The sequence below is a fragment of the Oncorhynchus mykiss genome, chromosome 15, assembly GCF_057628025.1.
Source record: "Oncorhynchus mykiss isolate SJ-2025 chromosome 15, ASM5762802v1, whole genome shotgun sequence".
Taxonomy (NCBI): Eukaryota; Metazoa; Chordata; class Actinopteri; order Salmoniformes; family Salmonidae; genus Oncorhynchus; species Oncorhynchus mykiss.
In genome coordinates this window covers 56,978,659-56,996,093 of record NC_143036.1, presented here as the reverse complement: position 1 = coordinate 56,996,093, position 17,435 = coordinate 56,978,659, and the positions used below count along the sequence as shown (strand labels likewise).

Sequence of the window (17,435 nt, the reverse complement as noted above, 5' to 3'; positions counted from 1 at the left end):
AGCCAGCAGCATACCACCCTGCATACCACTGCTGGTTTAAAAAAAATATCCCAATGCCCCAGGGCAGTGATTGGGGACACTGCCCTGTGTAGGGTGCTGTCTTCCAGATGGGATGTTAAACGGGTGTCCTGACTCTCGGAGGTAGGGGTAGGAGTAGGGGTGTTAACCCTGGTGTCCTGGATAAATTCCCAATCTGGCCCTGGCCCTCAAACCATCACGGTCACGATTGGCTCATACACCCCCCCTCCTCTCCCCTGTAACTATTCCCCAGGTCGTTGCTGTAAATGAGAACGTGTTCTCAGTCAACTTACCTGGTAAAATAACAGATAAATAAATAAACTGGGTCACTGAGCATTTTGTGGCAGGACAGGCACTTTGTTGATTCTTCAGGTTCTGTTGTACAACTGTTTATCTGTTTTTTATTATTATTTCTTATCTAAATGATTCATTTAACATACATTGATTAAAAGACGCAGGTCACACAAATGCTATGAAACTAAGTAACATACCCCATAACTTCCTACTAGTAATATATTTTTGTTTTTGAAACATTAGAAAGCTCATCTGTTTTTTTATGTGATTGTTTTGTGTCATTCTGGAGAATTGTTTTTGGGGCAGGTAAAAAATCTCAGTGGTTGATAGATTTTTTTGTATCTACCTGCCACAGCGGCTAGTGGACCAAAACATGAATCTCCCATCCTGGAGGTGATGAGAGGAGTAAGAAAGATAAAGGGCGGAGAGGTAGAGAGGAGAGGAGGGAAGATGGGGGAGAAGAATGGAGATGACCCTTCCCTGGGCCTCCATGTTTCACCCAGTCTCTCTCTAAAGAGATATTAGCAATAGCCTGTTGGCTATTCCTCCTCTTCTCCTACCTCTCTCCACGTCTCTCCCCTTTCCTTCCCCCAATCTGTCCGTGTTGTCGTGCCAGAGTTTCAGCATTCTGTAAGTCTGCAGTCAGGGTCTCTCCCGCTGTGAAGCCAAGGCAAGCTAAGTCCTCGCGTAAGACTGAAAAGGACGCATCAGAAAGAAAATAAACTTGTCTGAGCCCTACAGACGTCCGTAGCAAGGCACTAAATGATCAACATAACGGGCCCAGCTGTGTCCACGGCCAAAACAAAAATAAATACAAGTCTAAATCAAAAAGGTTGGAGAGGAATTGAACAGGAAGGTCCTTTAATCAGAGTGCACTGCAATTTTGCAATTTTAAATCAATTAGTGGCCTAAACTAATATATGGGACCCTAGGAAACAACTTCCTATACACGTTCAGTTAAGACAGACTGTTCCCTCTTCCCCCTCTCTCTCTCTTCCCCCTCTCCCTCTCCCTCTCTCTCTCTTCCCCCTCTCCCTCTCCCTCTCTCTCTCTTCCCCCTCTCCCTCTCTCTACATGTTCTTCTCTCCTCTTGTCCCTTAATTTCAAAGCAGCAGGACTTGAGGTTTCTGGTCATCTATTATTTCTTCAGTCAACTAGAAGTAGTAGGTGTGGAGAAAAACAACAAGTGGTATTTTCTGGGGTTAATGGCCTTCAGGAGTAGTGGAACAGCAATACACCCTACGGAGATACAGGGACTGGGGAGTAACAAGGCTGTGTCTATGATTACAGCCCCCAAGATATAACAAATCACATCAAATTGGCTTCGATTGAGTATCTTGGTTCAGCCGCCCTTTAACAGTCACTTTAGGGGCCTTTGCAACCCGTCTGAGTACAAACCCAGGGGGAAGCGTTGTTGGAGCTCTGTTCTGACATCTTGTTTACAGCAGTGATTAATGAGTCAGAACACAGGAGGCAGGCGGTTACAGTAACCAGACAGACAGACCCTATATTCTCACTAGTCAGTCACGGAACACACAAGACTTTCATTTACAGCACCTCCAACCTCCAACCCATAATACCAGCCAATTCAACCCATGCTGCCATATGTGTGAGGCTGGTGACAAGTCCCTAGAGACGCGATTTGTCTGCGGCTGTGTTTACTGTCTGCCGTTGTTCCTAGACTAACCATACATGCACATGTCATCGAGTGAAAAGGAACTTAGGACTGGGAGAGACTTTATAAGAAACGCAAATGTTTTTACTGATGAGTCCCAGCATTGAAGTGGACAGATTGTGATTGGTAGATGTCCATTAACATTAATTGGGGAATCGTGGCTTGGCCCAGCAAACTGGGGGTTGACTATGTGTGTCAGTTACACACAAGCATTATATAGTTGTTCCTGTATCATGCCTATGTGGCACACATGATACTATTTGTGTACAGGTAACTGCCATGGTAAAGTAAACCCCAACATAAAGTGTCTTAATAGGGTGTTGGACCACCACAAACCAGAACAGCTTCATTTCACCTTGGCATAGATTCTACAAGTGTCTGGAACTCTACTGGAGGGATACGACACCATTCTTTCTCGAGAAATTCCATCGTTTGTTGTTTTGCTGATGGTGGTGAAAAACTCTGTCTCAGGCGCTGCTCCAGAATCCAGTGTTCAATTGTGTTGAGATCTGGTGACTGGGACGGCCATGGCGTATGGTTTACATCGTTTTCATGCTCATCAAACCATTCAGTGACCACTCGTGCCTTGGTAGCCAAAATAATGGCCTGCCCAGCATTTTTAAATGACCCTACCTGCTTAATTAACTCAGAAACCACACCTGTGTGGAAGCACCTGCTTTCCACATACTTCGTATCACTCTTTTTTCAAGCGTTTCCATTATTTTGGCAGTCACCTGTATCTCAGAGAGTTGGTGATGAGGGGTAAACACGAAAGGTGGTAATGTTAAAATATCCATGAGTCAATATGCAGGAACTCAATGCTCATTACTCAAACAGTTTACACTGTATATCTTCACGCCTCAAATGTAGATCATCAGACCCCAAATAGTACCTCCCTAAGCCTCTCTACCTCTACCAGTGATCACACCTCCAATAAACATCCTGGAACCCACTACAGCACCTCTACCACACCACCACCCCTCAGCCCTCAAAGGGTTTTACAGCCAAACTGTAAAACCCTATGATATAACTCCACCTACAACGACCCTGATAAAGATGCCCATATGACAGTAGTTTGTACCCGCATACAACTAATTCTGCGTCAGCTTTCGTAACTCTTCAGAATAACCTGAGTATCACCCCGTACCTCTACCCAACCCGAAATACAGTTGTGGGCACAAAACAATTACAGCAGTACAGGTTTCTGTGGCAAAATATCCCCACTAGACGCTAGAGAGCAAGGTGGCCGCAACTGTACCCTCAGAGTCGTCACACGCAGAGCCCACCCCAATGACCCCATCCACGTGTCTCTCCCTCCTACCTGACGGTGCCAGATCCATCCATCAGATATCTTGGTAGCGATGATGCTCTGATCTGCTCCTCTAATACTCCTGTGACATTTGTTACCGAGCTGCTGTCCGCCTCATCCCACGTCATGGCAACGCACGGCGACGCAGGGAGAATGGTAGCGCTGGATTGGCTGGGAAGCTGTGAGCCTATGACAAAGCCAGGTCATGACCTCGGATGAGGGTGAAGTTTTCACTAAATTCCATTTTTAAGGAGACAGCGACTGTAGCTCTATTCATTGTGTCAAACCAGGCAGGCCTCGGCATAAAAAAACAAGTTAACAGGTGATCTCAGAGAAAAAGTGAGACAGAAGGAAGAGTGCTGAAGAGCTGCTGATAGAATCTTCCTGAATGAAAGCATTTCACTAAAAGACTTGGGATTGAGAAGTGATGCCATTCCCGGAGCCACACCTAATGGCTCCGACTGATGTTGAGTGATTCACCACCTCGGTGCTCTGTCAAGGAGAACTCTAATGACCGCTGACAGAATGAGAGACAGAAAGAAAAGAGAACGAAAAAGAGAAACCAATGACAGATGGAGGGGAAAATTGAGAGATGAAAAGGATAAAAGAGGTGAAGAAGAGAGGATGAAGTCATACAGACAGACAGACAGACAGACAGACAAGGAAGAGACGGACGCCGGGAGAGAGAGAGAGATAGAAAGCGAGGGAGCTCCTGGAAGCAGCAGAGGACTCTGACGGTGTGCGCTGGCCCTTGGCGGTCCTGCCTGTGTTCTCATCCCCATCATCATTCTGTGTTGTATTTGAGACATTCCGCAATAAAGATGTCAAATTGAGAGCAAGTCCATTGCCTCTGGGGGAATGGCTTGGACAGCCTCCAATACAGAGGGAGAGGAATAGGTGGAGGAGAGAGAGAGAGAGAGAGAGAGAGAGAGAGAGAGGGAGGGGGGGAGAGAGAGAGAGATGTAGAGGAGAGAGGGGAAGAGAGAGAGAGAGAGAAAGAGAGAGAGATGTAGTGGAGAGAGGGGAAGAGAGAGAGAGATGTAAGGGAGAGAGAGAGAGAGAGAGAGAGAGAGAGAGAAAGAGAGAGAGAGAGAGAGAGGGGGGGGGAAAGAGAGAGAGAGATGTAGAGGAGAGATGGGAAGAGAGAGAGAGAGAGAGGGAGAGAGAGAGAGAGAGAAAGAGAGAGAGAGAGAAAGAGAGAGAGAGAGAAAGAGAGAGAGAGAGATAATATGGTATGGATTGGCAGTAACACACAGTGGAATCACGTTTAGAACCAGGATTAGAAATAAATACAAAATTAAAAAGATACTAAAGCACTTGTCATTATTTAAATGACTGATCATGATTAAATTGCATCATAAACGTCTGATAGTGATTAAGTGTCGTCATAACCCGCTGGGCACAGATGTCCATTCAACATCTATTCCACGCTGGTTCAACGTTCTTTTTGTTGAAATGACGTGGAAACGACGTTGATTCAACCCGTGTGTGCCCAGTGGGAAATGTCTGATTATGAGTGTTTGATTTCTCCCTTGACTGCTTTCCGATCCCTCCCTTTGAACTCTCCATTCACAGCTAATTAGTGTCTGTTTATTAAAACGACATCTCATCAGCATAGTAGGGTTAATTACCTTTAACAGACGTGGCCAATTTCCTCCACTCAGTGGAGTGACAGTGTGACGACCAGAGAACCTTCTACAGCCACTTTGACACAAAGACATGGGTTCAAATGGAACATTGTTTCATTTTTAAATACTTTAACTGGGCCTGATTGATCTTGTCGGGCGCAATGGAATCAATAGAACAGTCGCCAAGGTGCAAACCTTATCCATCTGGCACTGCAGGCAGACAAGAATAAACGCTGAAAAAATGTCAAAGATTTTGAATAGTATTTGAACCCGGGTCTACTGACGCACAGCCAGCATGTGGCCAATTGATTCTTTCCAAGTGGCCACAAACACATGCAGTAAATCTCTCTCCCTCGTGTTCATTTTCTTTAGTTCACCACAACACACACAATCCAACGAGCCCTCTGCAACCAGCCACCGACAACACAACAGCAGCAGACACTTAAAACACATACACAGGCAGACAGACAGGCAGACCAAACTAGAAAATCAACACCAAAACATTAGCTAGAACTATCAAACCGATTTCAAGCAATTCCCCTGTGTCCCTACCCCGCCTTGCTAAACACAGAAATGTGTTTCATCCTTGAACCTAAATAAGAGGGTAGCCTAGGTTATTCCTTTCCTCTCTGACATTTTTCCTTCCTTTGTCCACAGGCGCAACACTAAAGTGACATTTTTAAGCGTTAGAAATGATACAATGACATTGCTGTGGAGACTCCAGTGTTGTCCTGGTTCTAACAGAGGGTGGGTTAGGGTTAGGAGGAAGGGGAGTGCCCTTCTCTGGTGACCTCTGTCCTCTCTGACTTGCTGAAAACAAGTTTGTTTATGTTTATGGCGTTGGATGGGGGGGGGTATGAGGGCATTGCAGGGGAACTTGAGGCGGGAACAGAAAAGCTCATCAACACTGAAGATTCCTCAGCATCTGGGCAAGCGAACTGAAAGAGGATAGGTCTGTTTGTGTCCAAGATGAGAGTCAGTGAGGCCAAACCCCAGACTAGACCAGAGACGTCCATGTACAAATACTAATGCATCCATCCATGTGTGTGTGTATGCCCTACACAGGAGAGAAGGTTTTGAAAGAGTGGCAGTATTGCCTGAATTTGTCCATTAGGAACACACAGAGTCAGAAGTACACATTATTCCACATTTAGCTCTATCATCAGAGTTATACAGCAAGTAACTGCATGTTTTTCATGATCAGTAAACATCAATTGATTATGTCTTTTCAGATACGTGAGGATGACCGTTGCCGATCCATTTGGCATGTAGCTCGCTAGCGAAGCAAACATGTCATTTAGCATGCTTCATCAGAGTTTAGGCTTTTGGGAAGAGCTTAACATCGGCAAGGCCTCGCCCTGGTCAATCTGTCAGTTGGACTACTGTCGTCACCACTTAGATGACAAGCAAATATAGCCATCTAGTTTATCCTCTGAAAGTTGGCTTGTTAACAGGCCATATTGACGTGATCTGTTATTAGCTAGTTAGCCAATTTGCTGTGGTCCATCAATCACCGTAGCCTATCATGTCTGTCAGCAGCGGTCATGATTAAACACTGTTAACAACGTTGACAAGGGGATAATGTTAGCTAACTTCGCTAGGTAGGCCTACGTTGATTGGAGAAAAAAGGATCTACTCGTGGTCTACTTACCACGATGTTTATGCCAACTGTACAAAGTTTCTACCGGTTGCTTGCAAAGTAAACATGATCAGCGAACAGTGCAACGGCTGCTTGACAGGCAGAGCCCACAAAGGATGGGAAACGAACCTAAACCACTCACACCTGTCAGATATCGTTCACTTTTAGTGGTGGCCAATATTGAGAGATACATGACGAGATACACATTTATTTGACAATCCCTTGAAAATGGCACGCAGTTGTCAATGGTTTTAGATGAGCTGGGGGTCTCCTTGCTCCCAGGCAGGCAAATCAAACGCTCTGTACCTTAGTATGAGTATCTAACTCAGCCATTCCTGACTACACCTAATGGCATGTTCCTCTCCCCCCTCCTCCTCCTCCCTCCCAGGCTTCACAGAATCAGACATAATACCTACAAATGCCAAAACATGTCCCACCAAATATGTTTGTGTTGCGGGCAAGGGCATCCAAACTACACATTTAGATTTTGCTCGCGTCAATCAGCGGGGTGGGGAGCGAAAAGATGAAATGTGTCTAAGCACATCCAAGCAGAACCGGCATGTTGCAGGAGGAGCAGAAACACATTTGTCTGCCTGACACTAAGTCAATAAGAGAAGGCCGAGACTAAATGGACTGGATCTGTTAGTCAGTGCACATTGCAGATGCCCCAGACAGATATCTGTAGGAGATATCTAGCTGAGGAAGAGAAGAACTCTTCAACCCTGAGCGTCATCCCAAACGAAACTCAAAGAATGAAATGAGCATAAAACAGCTAAAATAATGTCCTCCAAATGATGACAGAGACTCTCTGGAGAACGAAGGGAGCTGAGGGCCAGGCAGACAAACCGCATAGCAGATAGAGTGCACAGGACACACACACACACACACACACACACACACACACACACACACACACACACACACACACACACACACACACACACACACACACACACACACACACACACACGCACACACAGACTAACACACGTACACACAGATATGCATGCACACACAGACGCACACACATGAATGCAGATAGACACAGAGCAGAATACAAACACACACAGGAAGGGAAAGATCCAAAGATAGCACAGTCTCATACAGACATAAATGACAGACCTGGATTAGGTTGCACTTTGAGTTTAAAAGGGGGTTAGGAGGACTTGCACACTCACCCAGACAGTTGTGTCCGTCGTGGGCCAACATGAATCCGTCGTAGCAGGTGCACCTGTAGTTGCCCGGGATGTTGATACACTCGTGGACACAGCCTCCGTTGTACTCATTCTCACACTCGTCCATGTCTGAAACGGAGAGTCATAGAAGACCAATGAGAAGGGTGGAGAGGAATTACTGTCGCCACTGTACAAATGGATGGAAAGAGAGGAAGGTGGAATGGTAGAATGGATGGTAGGGGATTGGGGGATAGAGATGAACAGTATGGAGTGTCATTGAGATGTGGGTACAAAGGGAGGGGCATATGGAGAGTGTCAGCTGATGTTTATGTGTAGAGGTCAGAGGTCTGGGTTGGAGACAAAAGGTAGAACACTGGTACAGCTCATGGTGAGTGTGCATAGTATACATACTAGGGGTAAGACTGCAGTGTTTGGGGGTACAGAGTCCAGAGGGGCATACGGAGAGTGTCTCGCCGTGTTTATTCGTTGACGATGTTCCCCCTTCATCCTGAGCCAGCGGAGTCTTTCCCAGGAGCCACTCACAAGTGGTTGCCATGCGGACTGAGCCACTAAAACAAATAGTCCCCCCTCCGTGTGAACGCAGCAGGCCAGGGGAGGCAGGCAGGCAGAGTGGGGGCCAGACCCCAACCCCAAATCCTCTCCGTCTATCCTCCTCCTCCACTCTGGATGGGCCCGAGCAGGTATCTGGTTAGTGTTCAACTCCTGTATTACTCCCTCTTTCTCTGTCTCTGTCGCTCTCTCTGTCTCTGTTTCTCTGTCGCTCTGTCTTTGTATCTCTGTCTCTCTCTGTCTCTGTGTCTCTCTTTCTCTGTCTCTCTCAGTCTCTGTCGCTCTCTCTGTGTCTCTCTCTCTCTATCTGTCTCTGTCGCTCTCTCTGTCTTTGTTTCTCTGTCACTGTCTTTGTATCTCTATCTCTCTCTGTCTCTGTGTCTCTCTTTCTCTGTCTCTCTCTGTCTCTGTCGCTCTCTCTGTGTCTCTCTCTATCTGTCTCTGTCGCTCCCTCTGTCTCTGTTTCTCTGTCGCTCTGTCTTTGTGTCTCTGTCTCTCTTTCTCTGTCGCTCTCTCTGTCTTTGTATCTGTCTCGCTCTGTCTCTCTCTCTCTGTTTCTCTGTCTCTCTTTCTCTGTCTCTCTCGCTCTCTCTGTCTCTGTGTCTCTCTTTCTCTGTCTCTCTCTGTCTCTCTTTCTCTGTCTCTGTGTCTCTCTTTCTCTGTCTCTCTCTGTCTCTGTCGCTCTCTCTGTCTCTGTGTCTCTCTCTATCTGTCTCTGTCCCTCTCTCTGTCTGTGTCTCTCTCTATCTGTCTCTGTCGCTCTCTCTGTCTCTGTCGCTCTCTCTGTCTCTGTCGCTCTCTCCAACCTGGCCAAGACGTAAACTCTCACTCCCTCTGTCTCTCTCGCCAACCTGGCCAAAACGCCAACTCTCACTCCCTCAGTCTGTCTGTCTTTCTGCCTGTACATCCCTTTCACGTTTTATCATGTTTCTTTGCCTGGTCCTTCTCCCCCTCTATCTAAAGTACCTTTCTCGCACTCTTTCAATCTCACTTCTTTCTCTGTTCTTTCCTCCTACTCCTGTTCTCTCTCTCCCTCTATATGTTTCCTATTCCCTGTACCCATTCTGCCCCCCCCCCACACACACACACAAACACTGTCCTGTCTTTGCCAATGTCTCTGGCTATGTTGGGTCTGGTTCTGTCAGCCACAAACAGCTTTTAGCACTAGTCTCTCTAGTCTCTCTCCGCCTCCTACATCCTGTGGACTGGACAGAACCCAGTCCTGTGTCCGTGTCCCAAATAGCACCCTTTCCTTTTCCCTTCAGGGCCCTGGTCAAAAGTAGTGCACTGTATAGGGAATAGGGTGCCATTTGGGACACAGCCCTGGACACTGCACAGCACACCACCGGTACAACGCCAACACACAGAAACAGTCCACTGTTGGTCTGCTCACGCAGACCCCTCACCCTCTAGACAGCTCATTGTCATCAGGATAGAACACACAGCGTCTTGGTTAAAAGCTATTTTGATGTTCCTGTATATCTACAATAGAAGCTTAGCCTAATCTACTTCTAAATTGAAAAACGGGTCTACAATATAGAACAGACACCGCCAACACAACTTGGTCGAAATGCTTGAAATAGAGAAGAAATCTAATCTAAAAGTGTTTTTCCTGAGGCATTCCAGTCAGTTAAAACCAATCAAGATGAAAGTTAAATAAATAACTGGGACAGACATTCTTTCCTTTAGAGATGCTCTGGCACCTGCCATGTTTACAGAGCAGGCAATTACACCGGCCTAACATGCATTCTAATCCACTGTTTGTTTTCGACTCTCTTTCCCACACAAACAAAGGAACGGTATGGCCTTTCTGCACTTTAAAGACAGGGACTGGGCCCTGGCTGGTGTACACAAACTGGTCCCAGTCATCAGTGGCTCATCCCAGAGGCATATGAAACCAATTATGGAGCACTGAAATGAGAGGGCTTCTGGGTAATGACTGTTTGGACGAACGCCTCTCCCTGCACCAGCAGACGAGATGCCAAGGCACCCCTTTACATGCTCTGCATAGCACCCTGAGACCCTCCAATGGAAAGCAGAGGTGTGGAAATACAGGGGAATCAGAGGAACATCAGTCTTTGCACGAGAGAGAAGACATGGAGGAGGACAGACAGGAGAAATATCATGAGATACAGTGCTTTCAGAAAGTATTACGTTACTGCCTTATTCTGAAATTGATTCAATCGTTTTTTTCCCCCTCATCAATCTACACACAATACCCCAAAATTACAAAAACAAAAACAGGTTTTTAGATAAATAAATGCAATCATTCAAATAAGTTCAATTCCGGCCAATGGCTGGGCCACTCAAGGACATTCAGAGACTCCTGAGTTGTCTTGGCTGTGTGCTTAGTCTCCTGTTGGAAGGTGAACCTTTGCCCCAGTCTGAGGTCCTGAGCGCTCAACAGCAGGTTTTCATCAAGGATCTCGCTGTACTTTGCTCCGTTCATCTTTCCCTCGATCCTGACTAATCTCCCAGTTCCTGCCGCTGACAAACATCCCCACAGCATGATGCTGCTACCACCATGCTTCACCATAAGGATGGTGGCAGGTTTCCTCCAGAGGTGAAGTTTGGCATTCAGGCCAAAGAGTTCAATCTTGGTTTCATCAGACCAGAGAATCTTGCTATGTCATGGTCTGAGAGTCCTTGGCAAACTCCAAGCGGGCTGTCATTTTACTAAAGTTTGGCTTCCATCAGGCCACTCTACCATAAAGGCCGGATTGGTGGAGTGCTGCAGAGACAGTTGTCCTTCTGGAAGGTTCTCCCATCTCCACAGAGGAACTCTGGTGTGACCATTGGGTTCTTGGTCACCTTCCTGACCAAGGCCAAGGACCTTCTCCCCCGATTGCTCAGGCGGCTGGGCGGCCAGCTCTAGGAAGTGTCTTGGTGGTTCCAAACCTCTACCATTTAAGAATGACGGAGGATGCTGTGTTCCTGGGGCCTTCCCCATATCTGTGCCTTGACACAATCCGGTCTCGGATCCTTATGGGGTATCCTTATGGGGTATTGTGTGTAGATTGATGAGGACATTTTTTGTATTAATCAATTTTAGAATAAGGCTGTAACGTAATAAAATGTGTACATCTGAGTGTGTCTACAGCAACCACATTTGATCACAACAACCCTGCTTTTGATAGGCAGAGAGAACTTGTTAATTCGCTTTTGGGTCCTCATTCACGCACCTGACAGAACTAAGTAGAGTTAGTCATGAGGATAGCTTGTATAATGTCTACTGCTTTTTCTTCATCAAACAACAAGCCAAAAAAGGAGAGAGGCATACAAAGAGAGAGAGAGAGAGAGAGAGAGAGAGAGAGAGAGAGAGAGAGAGAGAGAGAGAGAGAGAGAGAGAGAGAGAGAGAGAGAGAGAGAAACAGAGAAAGAAAAGGTGTGAGTGAGAGAGAGAAAGAGAGGGAGAGCCCCTGGGGTCTCAGAGGGCAGTTCAACGTGCAGTTTTAATTTACAATTTTTGGGTAGAAATGATGTCGAAATGTAGATTTTAACTGGAAGGAGAGAGAGAGAGAGAGAGAGCGAGAGCGAGAGCGAGAGCGAGAGCGAGAGCGAGAGAGAGAGAGAGAGAGAGAGAGAGAGAGAGAGAGAGAGGGAGAAAGGGAGAGCGAGAGAGCGAGAGAGAGCGAGAGAGAGAGAGAGAGTGAGAAAGGGAGAGCGAGAGAGAGAGAGAGAGAGAAAGAAAGAAAGAAAGAAAGAAAGCGAGAGTAAGATAATTAGGTATAAATGAAAAGGGATAAATGAAAAGCTTCCAGTCGTTAATTGGCACCTCGTGAGAAGACAAGGCAGGCCTGGTTTTACATAAGGGATCAGGGTTAGAGAGCACCAAAGATCAGGGCAGGTATCAGGAAGGGGTAGGGCCGGGGCTCACACCTGCCCTGGGGCATGGGGGCATGGGGCTAGGGTCTGGGGCCGAGGGGGGAGGATGGACATGGAGCCATGCCCTGTGCCTAGTTAGCCTCCAGCAGTGATCTCTTCCTGCCCTGGAGCTGTTGTTGACACCTGACTACGGCGCTCCGACAGCTTCTGAACCGGGCTGCTCGCTGCTTCCTCTGCTTGGACACGCTTCCTAATTGTGACGGGGGAAATGTTTACGCTCAACATCTCATCAAGTGAATTAGACACCTTCGCTGACGGCCCGTACCCCAAGAGAGGGGGAAAGCATGCCCCTTGAGATGGATGAAGAAGGGGAGAGAGGTGAGGAAGGAGAGAGGGGGAGAAGAGGAAGGAAAGAGAAGGGGGAGAGGTAGGAATGGAAGGGAGCGTGCCCCTGCTGTCCCCTTGATGTTTCAGCTGGACTGGTCCAGAGAAGTGTGTCCACAGGAAAAAGTCCTTAGCTCAGTGAAGGGAGATTTCCAATTATAACTGCAACAGCATGTGGAGCAGGGACACTTCACTAATGTGGATTGTGTAATTACCTGAGCGGAAACAGAGATTTCTCAAATTCTTGGAGTTGTTTTCATTTTTGGGGCTGTTAATTGTACCTGACTGAACTGCTGAGTAAGGTTACTATAGGTCAGATGCTTCAGACGTCCCAATAGACACTCTACAGTATTTGCTACTTGGTTTACTACTTTTGACCACGGCCATTGGGCTCTGGTCTAAAGTAGTGCTTTATATAGGGAATAGGGTGCCATTTGGGACACAGCAACCAATACCAACGTAAAGGAGACTGGGTATCAACCGAATTCTCTGAACCTCAGAATTCCGCAACCTCTCCAGCTACCTGTCCCTCAACTTCTCTGAAAATAACAACCACGTGTATTTACCCAAGAGGGCGAATGACGCACGTGAATGTGTGTGTATCTCAGGTGTTGAGGCTTGTGTATGTACAGCATATGGGTATATGAGCTGTATGGCATGGCAGCAATAGCACATCTCTTGTTCTGTCAGCTCTGTGTATACGTGAGTCTGCTCTCACACTTTTTTCTACAGAGCTATAGCTATATAAAGCCCCAGCCTACTGGAGCCGAGTCTGACCTGCTCCTCCAAATATGTGTGTGTGTGTGTGTGTGTGTGTGTGTGTGTGTGTGTGTGTGTGTGTGCGTGAGTGAAGCGGGGAGCCAGTGAGGAGAGCTCCTGAGCAGTGACGGAGGTGCAGACACTGGGCAGACAATGGCCTAGTAATTGTCTGCCACCTCTCCCACAGTGGCTCCCGCTCGCAATATCTCACTCGCTTTCTATCCCATTAAATCTCTCGCTCTCTCTCCCTCCCTCCCTCTTTCTCTGTGTCGTTACCTACCTCTCCTTCACCCTCCATCTATTTTCTCTCAGTTGCATCTATGCATCTGTCTTTCCAATTATATGTCCCTCCCTCCCCCCTCCCTCCCCCCTCCCTCCGTCTGTAAAGCAGGTCAGGTAATCATTGCTGCTGCTGTGAGAACAGACTCATGGCTCAGTCTGTATCTGTCTCTATGCACACGCACCCACACACACACACGCACACACACACACACACGCACACATACACACACGCACACACACGCGCACGCACACACACACACACGGCTACACAGCTGAGCTCTAACAAACACACAGCCACTCAAACGCAGCTAGAGGTGCAGTGATAATGTGCGTTAGTATCTTTAGCATCACCAGGAAATGGTATCCTAGATGTTCTACCGAGTAAAGTCAACTGTTTGAATATAGAGGACATGGGAAGAGAAAAGCAAAGGCTGTAGTGCTGAAACTAACTGGAGAGGATGAGTGCCAGGGAGAAGACCAATGAAAACCAATCAATTAGTCAGTAAGTGACAAATGCTGAGCAAACATGGACAGGCTTTCACAAGACCCTGACAGCCCCGTGGCAACCAGCCCAGTCGACTCCTCTCTGTGGAACGTTGGAATAATCTACTACTGGCTGCTACTGATGAGCAGAGAACCACGTGACTGTTGAGTTATAGGCCTACTCAGAGAACAGCATGGGCCTATTTTCATCCAAGCTGATAGGCAGGAAAAGGTAAAAGCATGTTAGTTTCACACGGTCACTGAAAGCATAGTTCTTGTTGAGTACATGAATAAATACAATTCCTGTAGGAAAATAAGAATCATTCTCAGAAACCGGTTTCTCTGAAACCTGTTTTCATTTGTAGGAGTTTCCTTGGAATGAAAAGGTCTCCAAAGCACTAACAACAGTAGGGACACATAGGTACTATACCGTTGAAGTCGGAAGTTTACATACACTTAGGTTGGATTCATTCAAATGTATTTTTCAACATCTCCACAAATGTCTTGTTAACAAACTATAAGTTTTGGCAAGTCAATTCGGACATCTACTTTGTGCATGACACAGATATTTTTTTAAATGATTGTTTACAGACAGATTATTTCACTTATAATTCACTGTATCACAAGTCCAGTGGGTCAGAAGTTTACATACACTAAATTGACTGTGCATTTCAATTCCAAAAAATGATGTCATGACTTTAGAAGCTTCTGATAGGCTAATTGACATAATTTGAGTCAATTGGAGGTGTACCTGTGGATGTACTTCAAGGCCTACCTTCAAACTCAGTGCCTCTTTGCTTGACATCATGATACAATCAAAAGAAATCAGCCAAGACCTCAGAAAAATCATTGCAGACCCTCACAAGTCTGGTTCATCATTGGGAGCAATTTCCAAATGCCTGAAGGTACCACGTTCATCTGTACAAACAATAGTACACAAGTATAAACACCATGGGACCACGCAGCCGGCATACCTATCAGGAAGGAGACGCATTCTGTCTCCTAGAGATGAACGTACTTTGGTGCGAAAAGTGCAAATCAATCCCAGAACAACAACAGAGGACCTTGTGAAGATGCTGGAGGAAATAGGTACAAAAGTATCTATATACACAGTAAACGAGTCCTATATTGACATAACCTGAAAGGCCGCTCAGCAAGGAAGAAACCACTGCTCAAAATCCGCCATAAAAAAGCCAGACTACGGTTTGGAACTACACATGGGGACTAAGATCGTACTTTTTGGAGAAATGTCCTCTGGTCTGATGAATCAAAAATAGAACTGTTTGGCCATAATGACCATTGTTATGTTTGGAGGAAAAGGCGGGAGGCTTGCAAGCCGAAGAACACCATCCCAACCGTGAAGCACGGGGTGGCAGCATCATGTTGTGGGGGTGCTTTGCTGCAGGAGGGACTGGTGCATTTCACCAAATAGATGGCATCATGAGGATGTAAAATTATGTGGATATATTGAAGCAACATCTCAAGACATCAGTCAGAAAGCTTGGTTGCAAATGGGTCTTCCAAATGGACAATGACCCCAAGCATACTTCCAAAGTTGTGGCAAAATGGCTTAAGGACAACAAAGTCAAGGTATTGGAGTGGCCATCACAAAGCCCTGACCTCAATCCAATAGAAAATTTGTGGGCAGAACTGAAAAAGCGTGTGCGAGGAAGGAGGCCGACAAACCTGACTCCGTTACACCAGCTCTGTCAGGAGGAATGGGCCAAAATTCACCCAACTTATTGTGGGAAGCTTGTGGAAGGCTACCCAAAACGTTTGATCCAAGTTAAACAATTTCAAGGCAATGCTACCAATGCTACTAATTGAGTGTTTGTAAACTTCTGACCCACCGGGAATGTGATGAAAGAAATAAAAGCTGAAATAAATCATTCTCTCTAACATTATTCTGACATTTCACATTCTTAAAATAAAGTGGTGATCCGAACTGACCTAAGACAGGGAATTTTTAATAGGATTAAATGTCAGGAATTGTGAAAAACTGAGTTTAAATGTATTTGGCTGTAAGGTGTATGTAAACCTCTGACTTCAACAGTAGATGTATAGTAGTATCTTTCTAGATCAGCAGAACTCTGATCATCAGAGATGTGCAGTTGATGCAGCCTGAAACCACTATGTCAAAAATTGCGAGGACAGAGTGATATGAATTTGTACGCATAACGGTTTATGCTCTTTCACATTGTCTCATTCTTCGGGTTGACAGCGCAGGGCCCAAAGTTCACATTTTTCCATAACGAGCCAGCAGAAAAAAGGGTCATCCTCGAGAGAAGGATCAATTAAGAATTACAACCAAAAATGCTATTTTGTGGTTAATTGCAATATTCTACATAATTCAATAAATGCCTTATAATAGGACATTAATGCTGATGCTTATAGCACGTAGTAAAGCATTAAGTGTTACCGTAAAGTAGAGAGAGAGAGAGAGAGAGAGAGAGAGAGAGAGAGAGAGAGAGAGAGAGAGAAACAGAGAGACAGAGAGAGAGAAAGAGAGAGACAGAGAGAGAGAGAGAGAAAGAGAGAGATAGAGAGACAGAGACCGAGAGAGAGAGAGCGAGAGAGAGATAGAGAGACCGAGACAGAGAGAAAGAGAGACAGAGAGACAGAGAGAGAGAGAGAGAGAGAGAGAAAGAGAGAGAGACAGAGAGAGAGAGAAAGAGAGAGATAGACAGAGACAGAGAGATAGAGAGACCGAGACAGAGAGAAAGAGAGAGAGAGAGAGAGAGAGAGAGAGATAGAGAGACCGAGAAAGAGAGAAAGAGAGAGAGAGAGAGAGAGAGACAGAGAGAGAGAGAAAGAGAGAGATAGACAGAGAGAGAGCGAGAGAGCAGCCCTCTGCTTGTCCTAATGACTCTGTCCTCTGCACCACCGGGGTAATGTAATGTCTACTGATGGGAAACATAGCCGGCCAATTACACAACCCCTATCTAATCACAGAGGTCAGGGGTCAACTCACATCCACCATCCGTCTTCATTCTGTCAACCATTCACTGGATAAATCCAACATATGCACCACAGAACGTACTGCAACTGCTTCTGCAATGCAATGCTGCAAGGCAAACGCAGCGTTCCATTGGAAACATTTGTACTGTCGGTGTGACGAGGCGTTAATTGTGCCGTATCAACCGGGCTTCAGTATTGGACACAAGGACAGGACGACAGGACACATTGGATTTCAGATACTGAGGCATAGGCACAACTCATTCGTTTCTCCATCTGTTTAACACAAATGTAACACACACACACACAATTCAATCAACAACAAATAAATTCCCATCCAAATATGAAATACACCCCTCTTAGAATTTCAGTTAAACAAACATTCATGAGCACAATAAATCTGTACACACAGACAGACAAGACAGACAGAGACCAGACA

General features: G+C 46.1%; 1 protein-coding gene across 8 annotated transcripts in view; it reads right to left on the bottom strand.

The window, feature by feature from the left end:
* The window catches only part of LOC110490309 (signal peptide, CUB domain, EGF-like 1), a 118,943-nt gene that overhangs the window by 90,250 nt on the left and 11,258 nt on the right, over nt 1-17,435 (bottom strand). For all 8 annotated transcript variants that reach the window (XM_090200422.1, XM_036944608.2, XM_036944610.2 and 5 more), the window contains exon 3: nt 7,742-7,867. In XM_090200422.1, the coding sequence (XP_090056548.1) occupies nt 7,742-7,867 (126 nt within the window). The remainder of the gene's footprint in view (nt 1-7,741; nt 7,868-17,435) is intronic.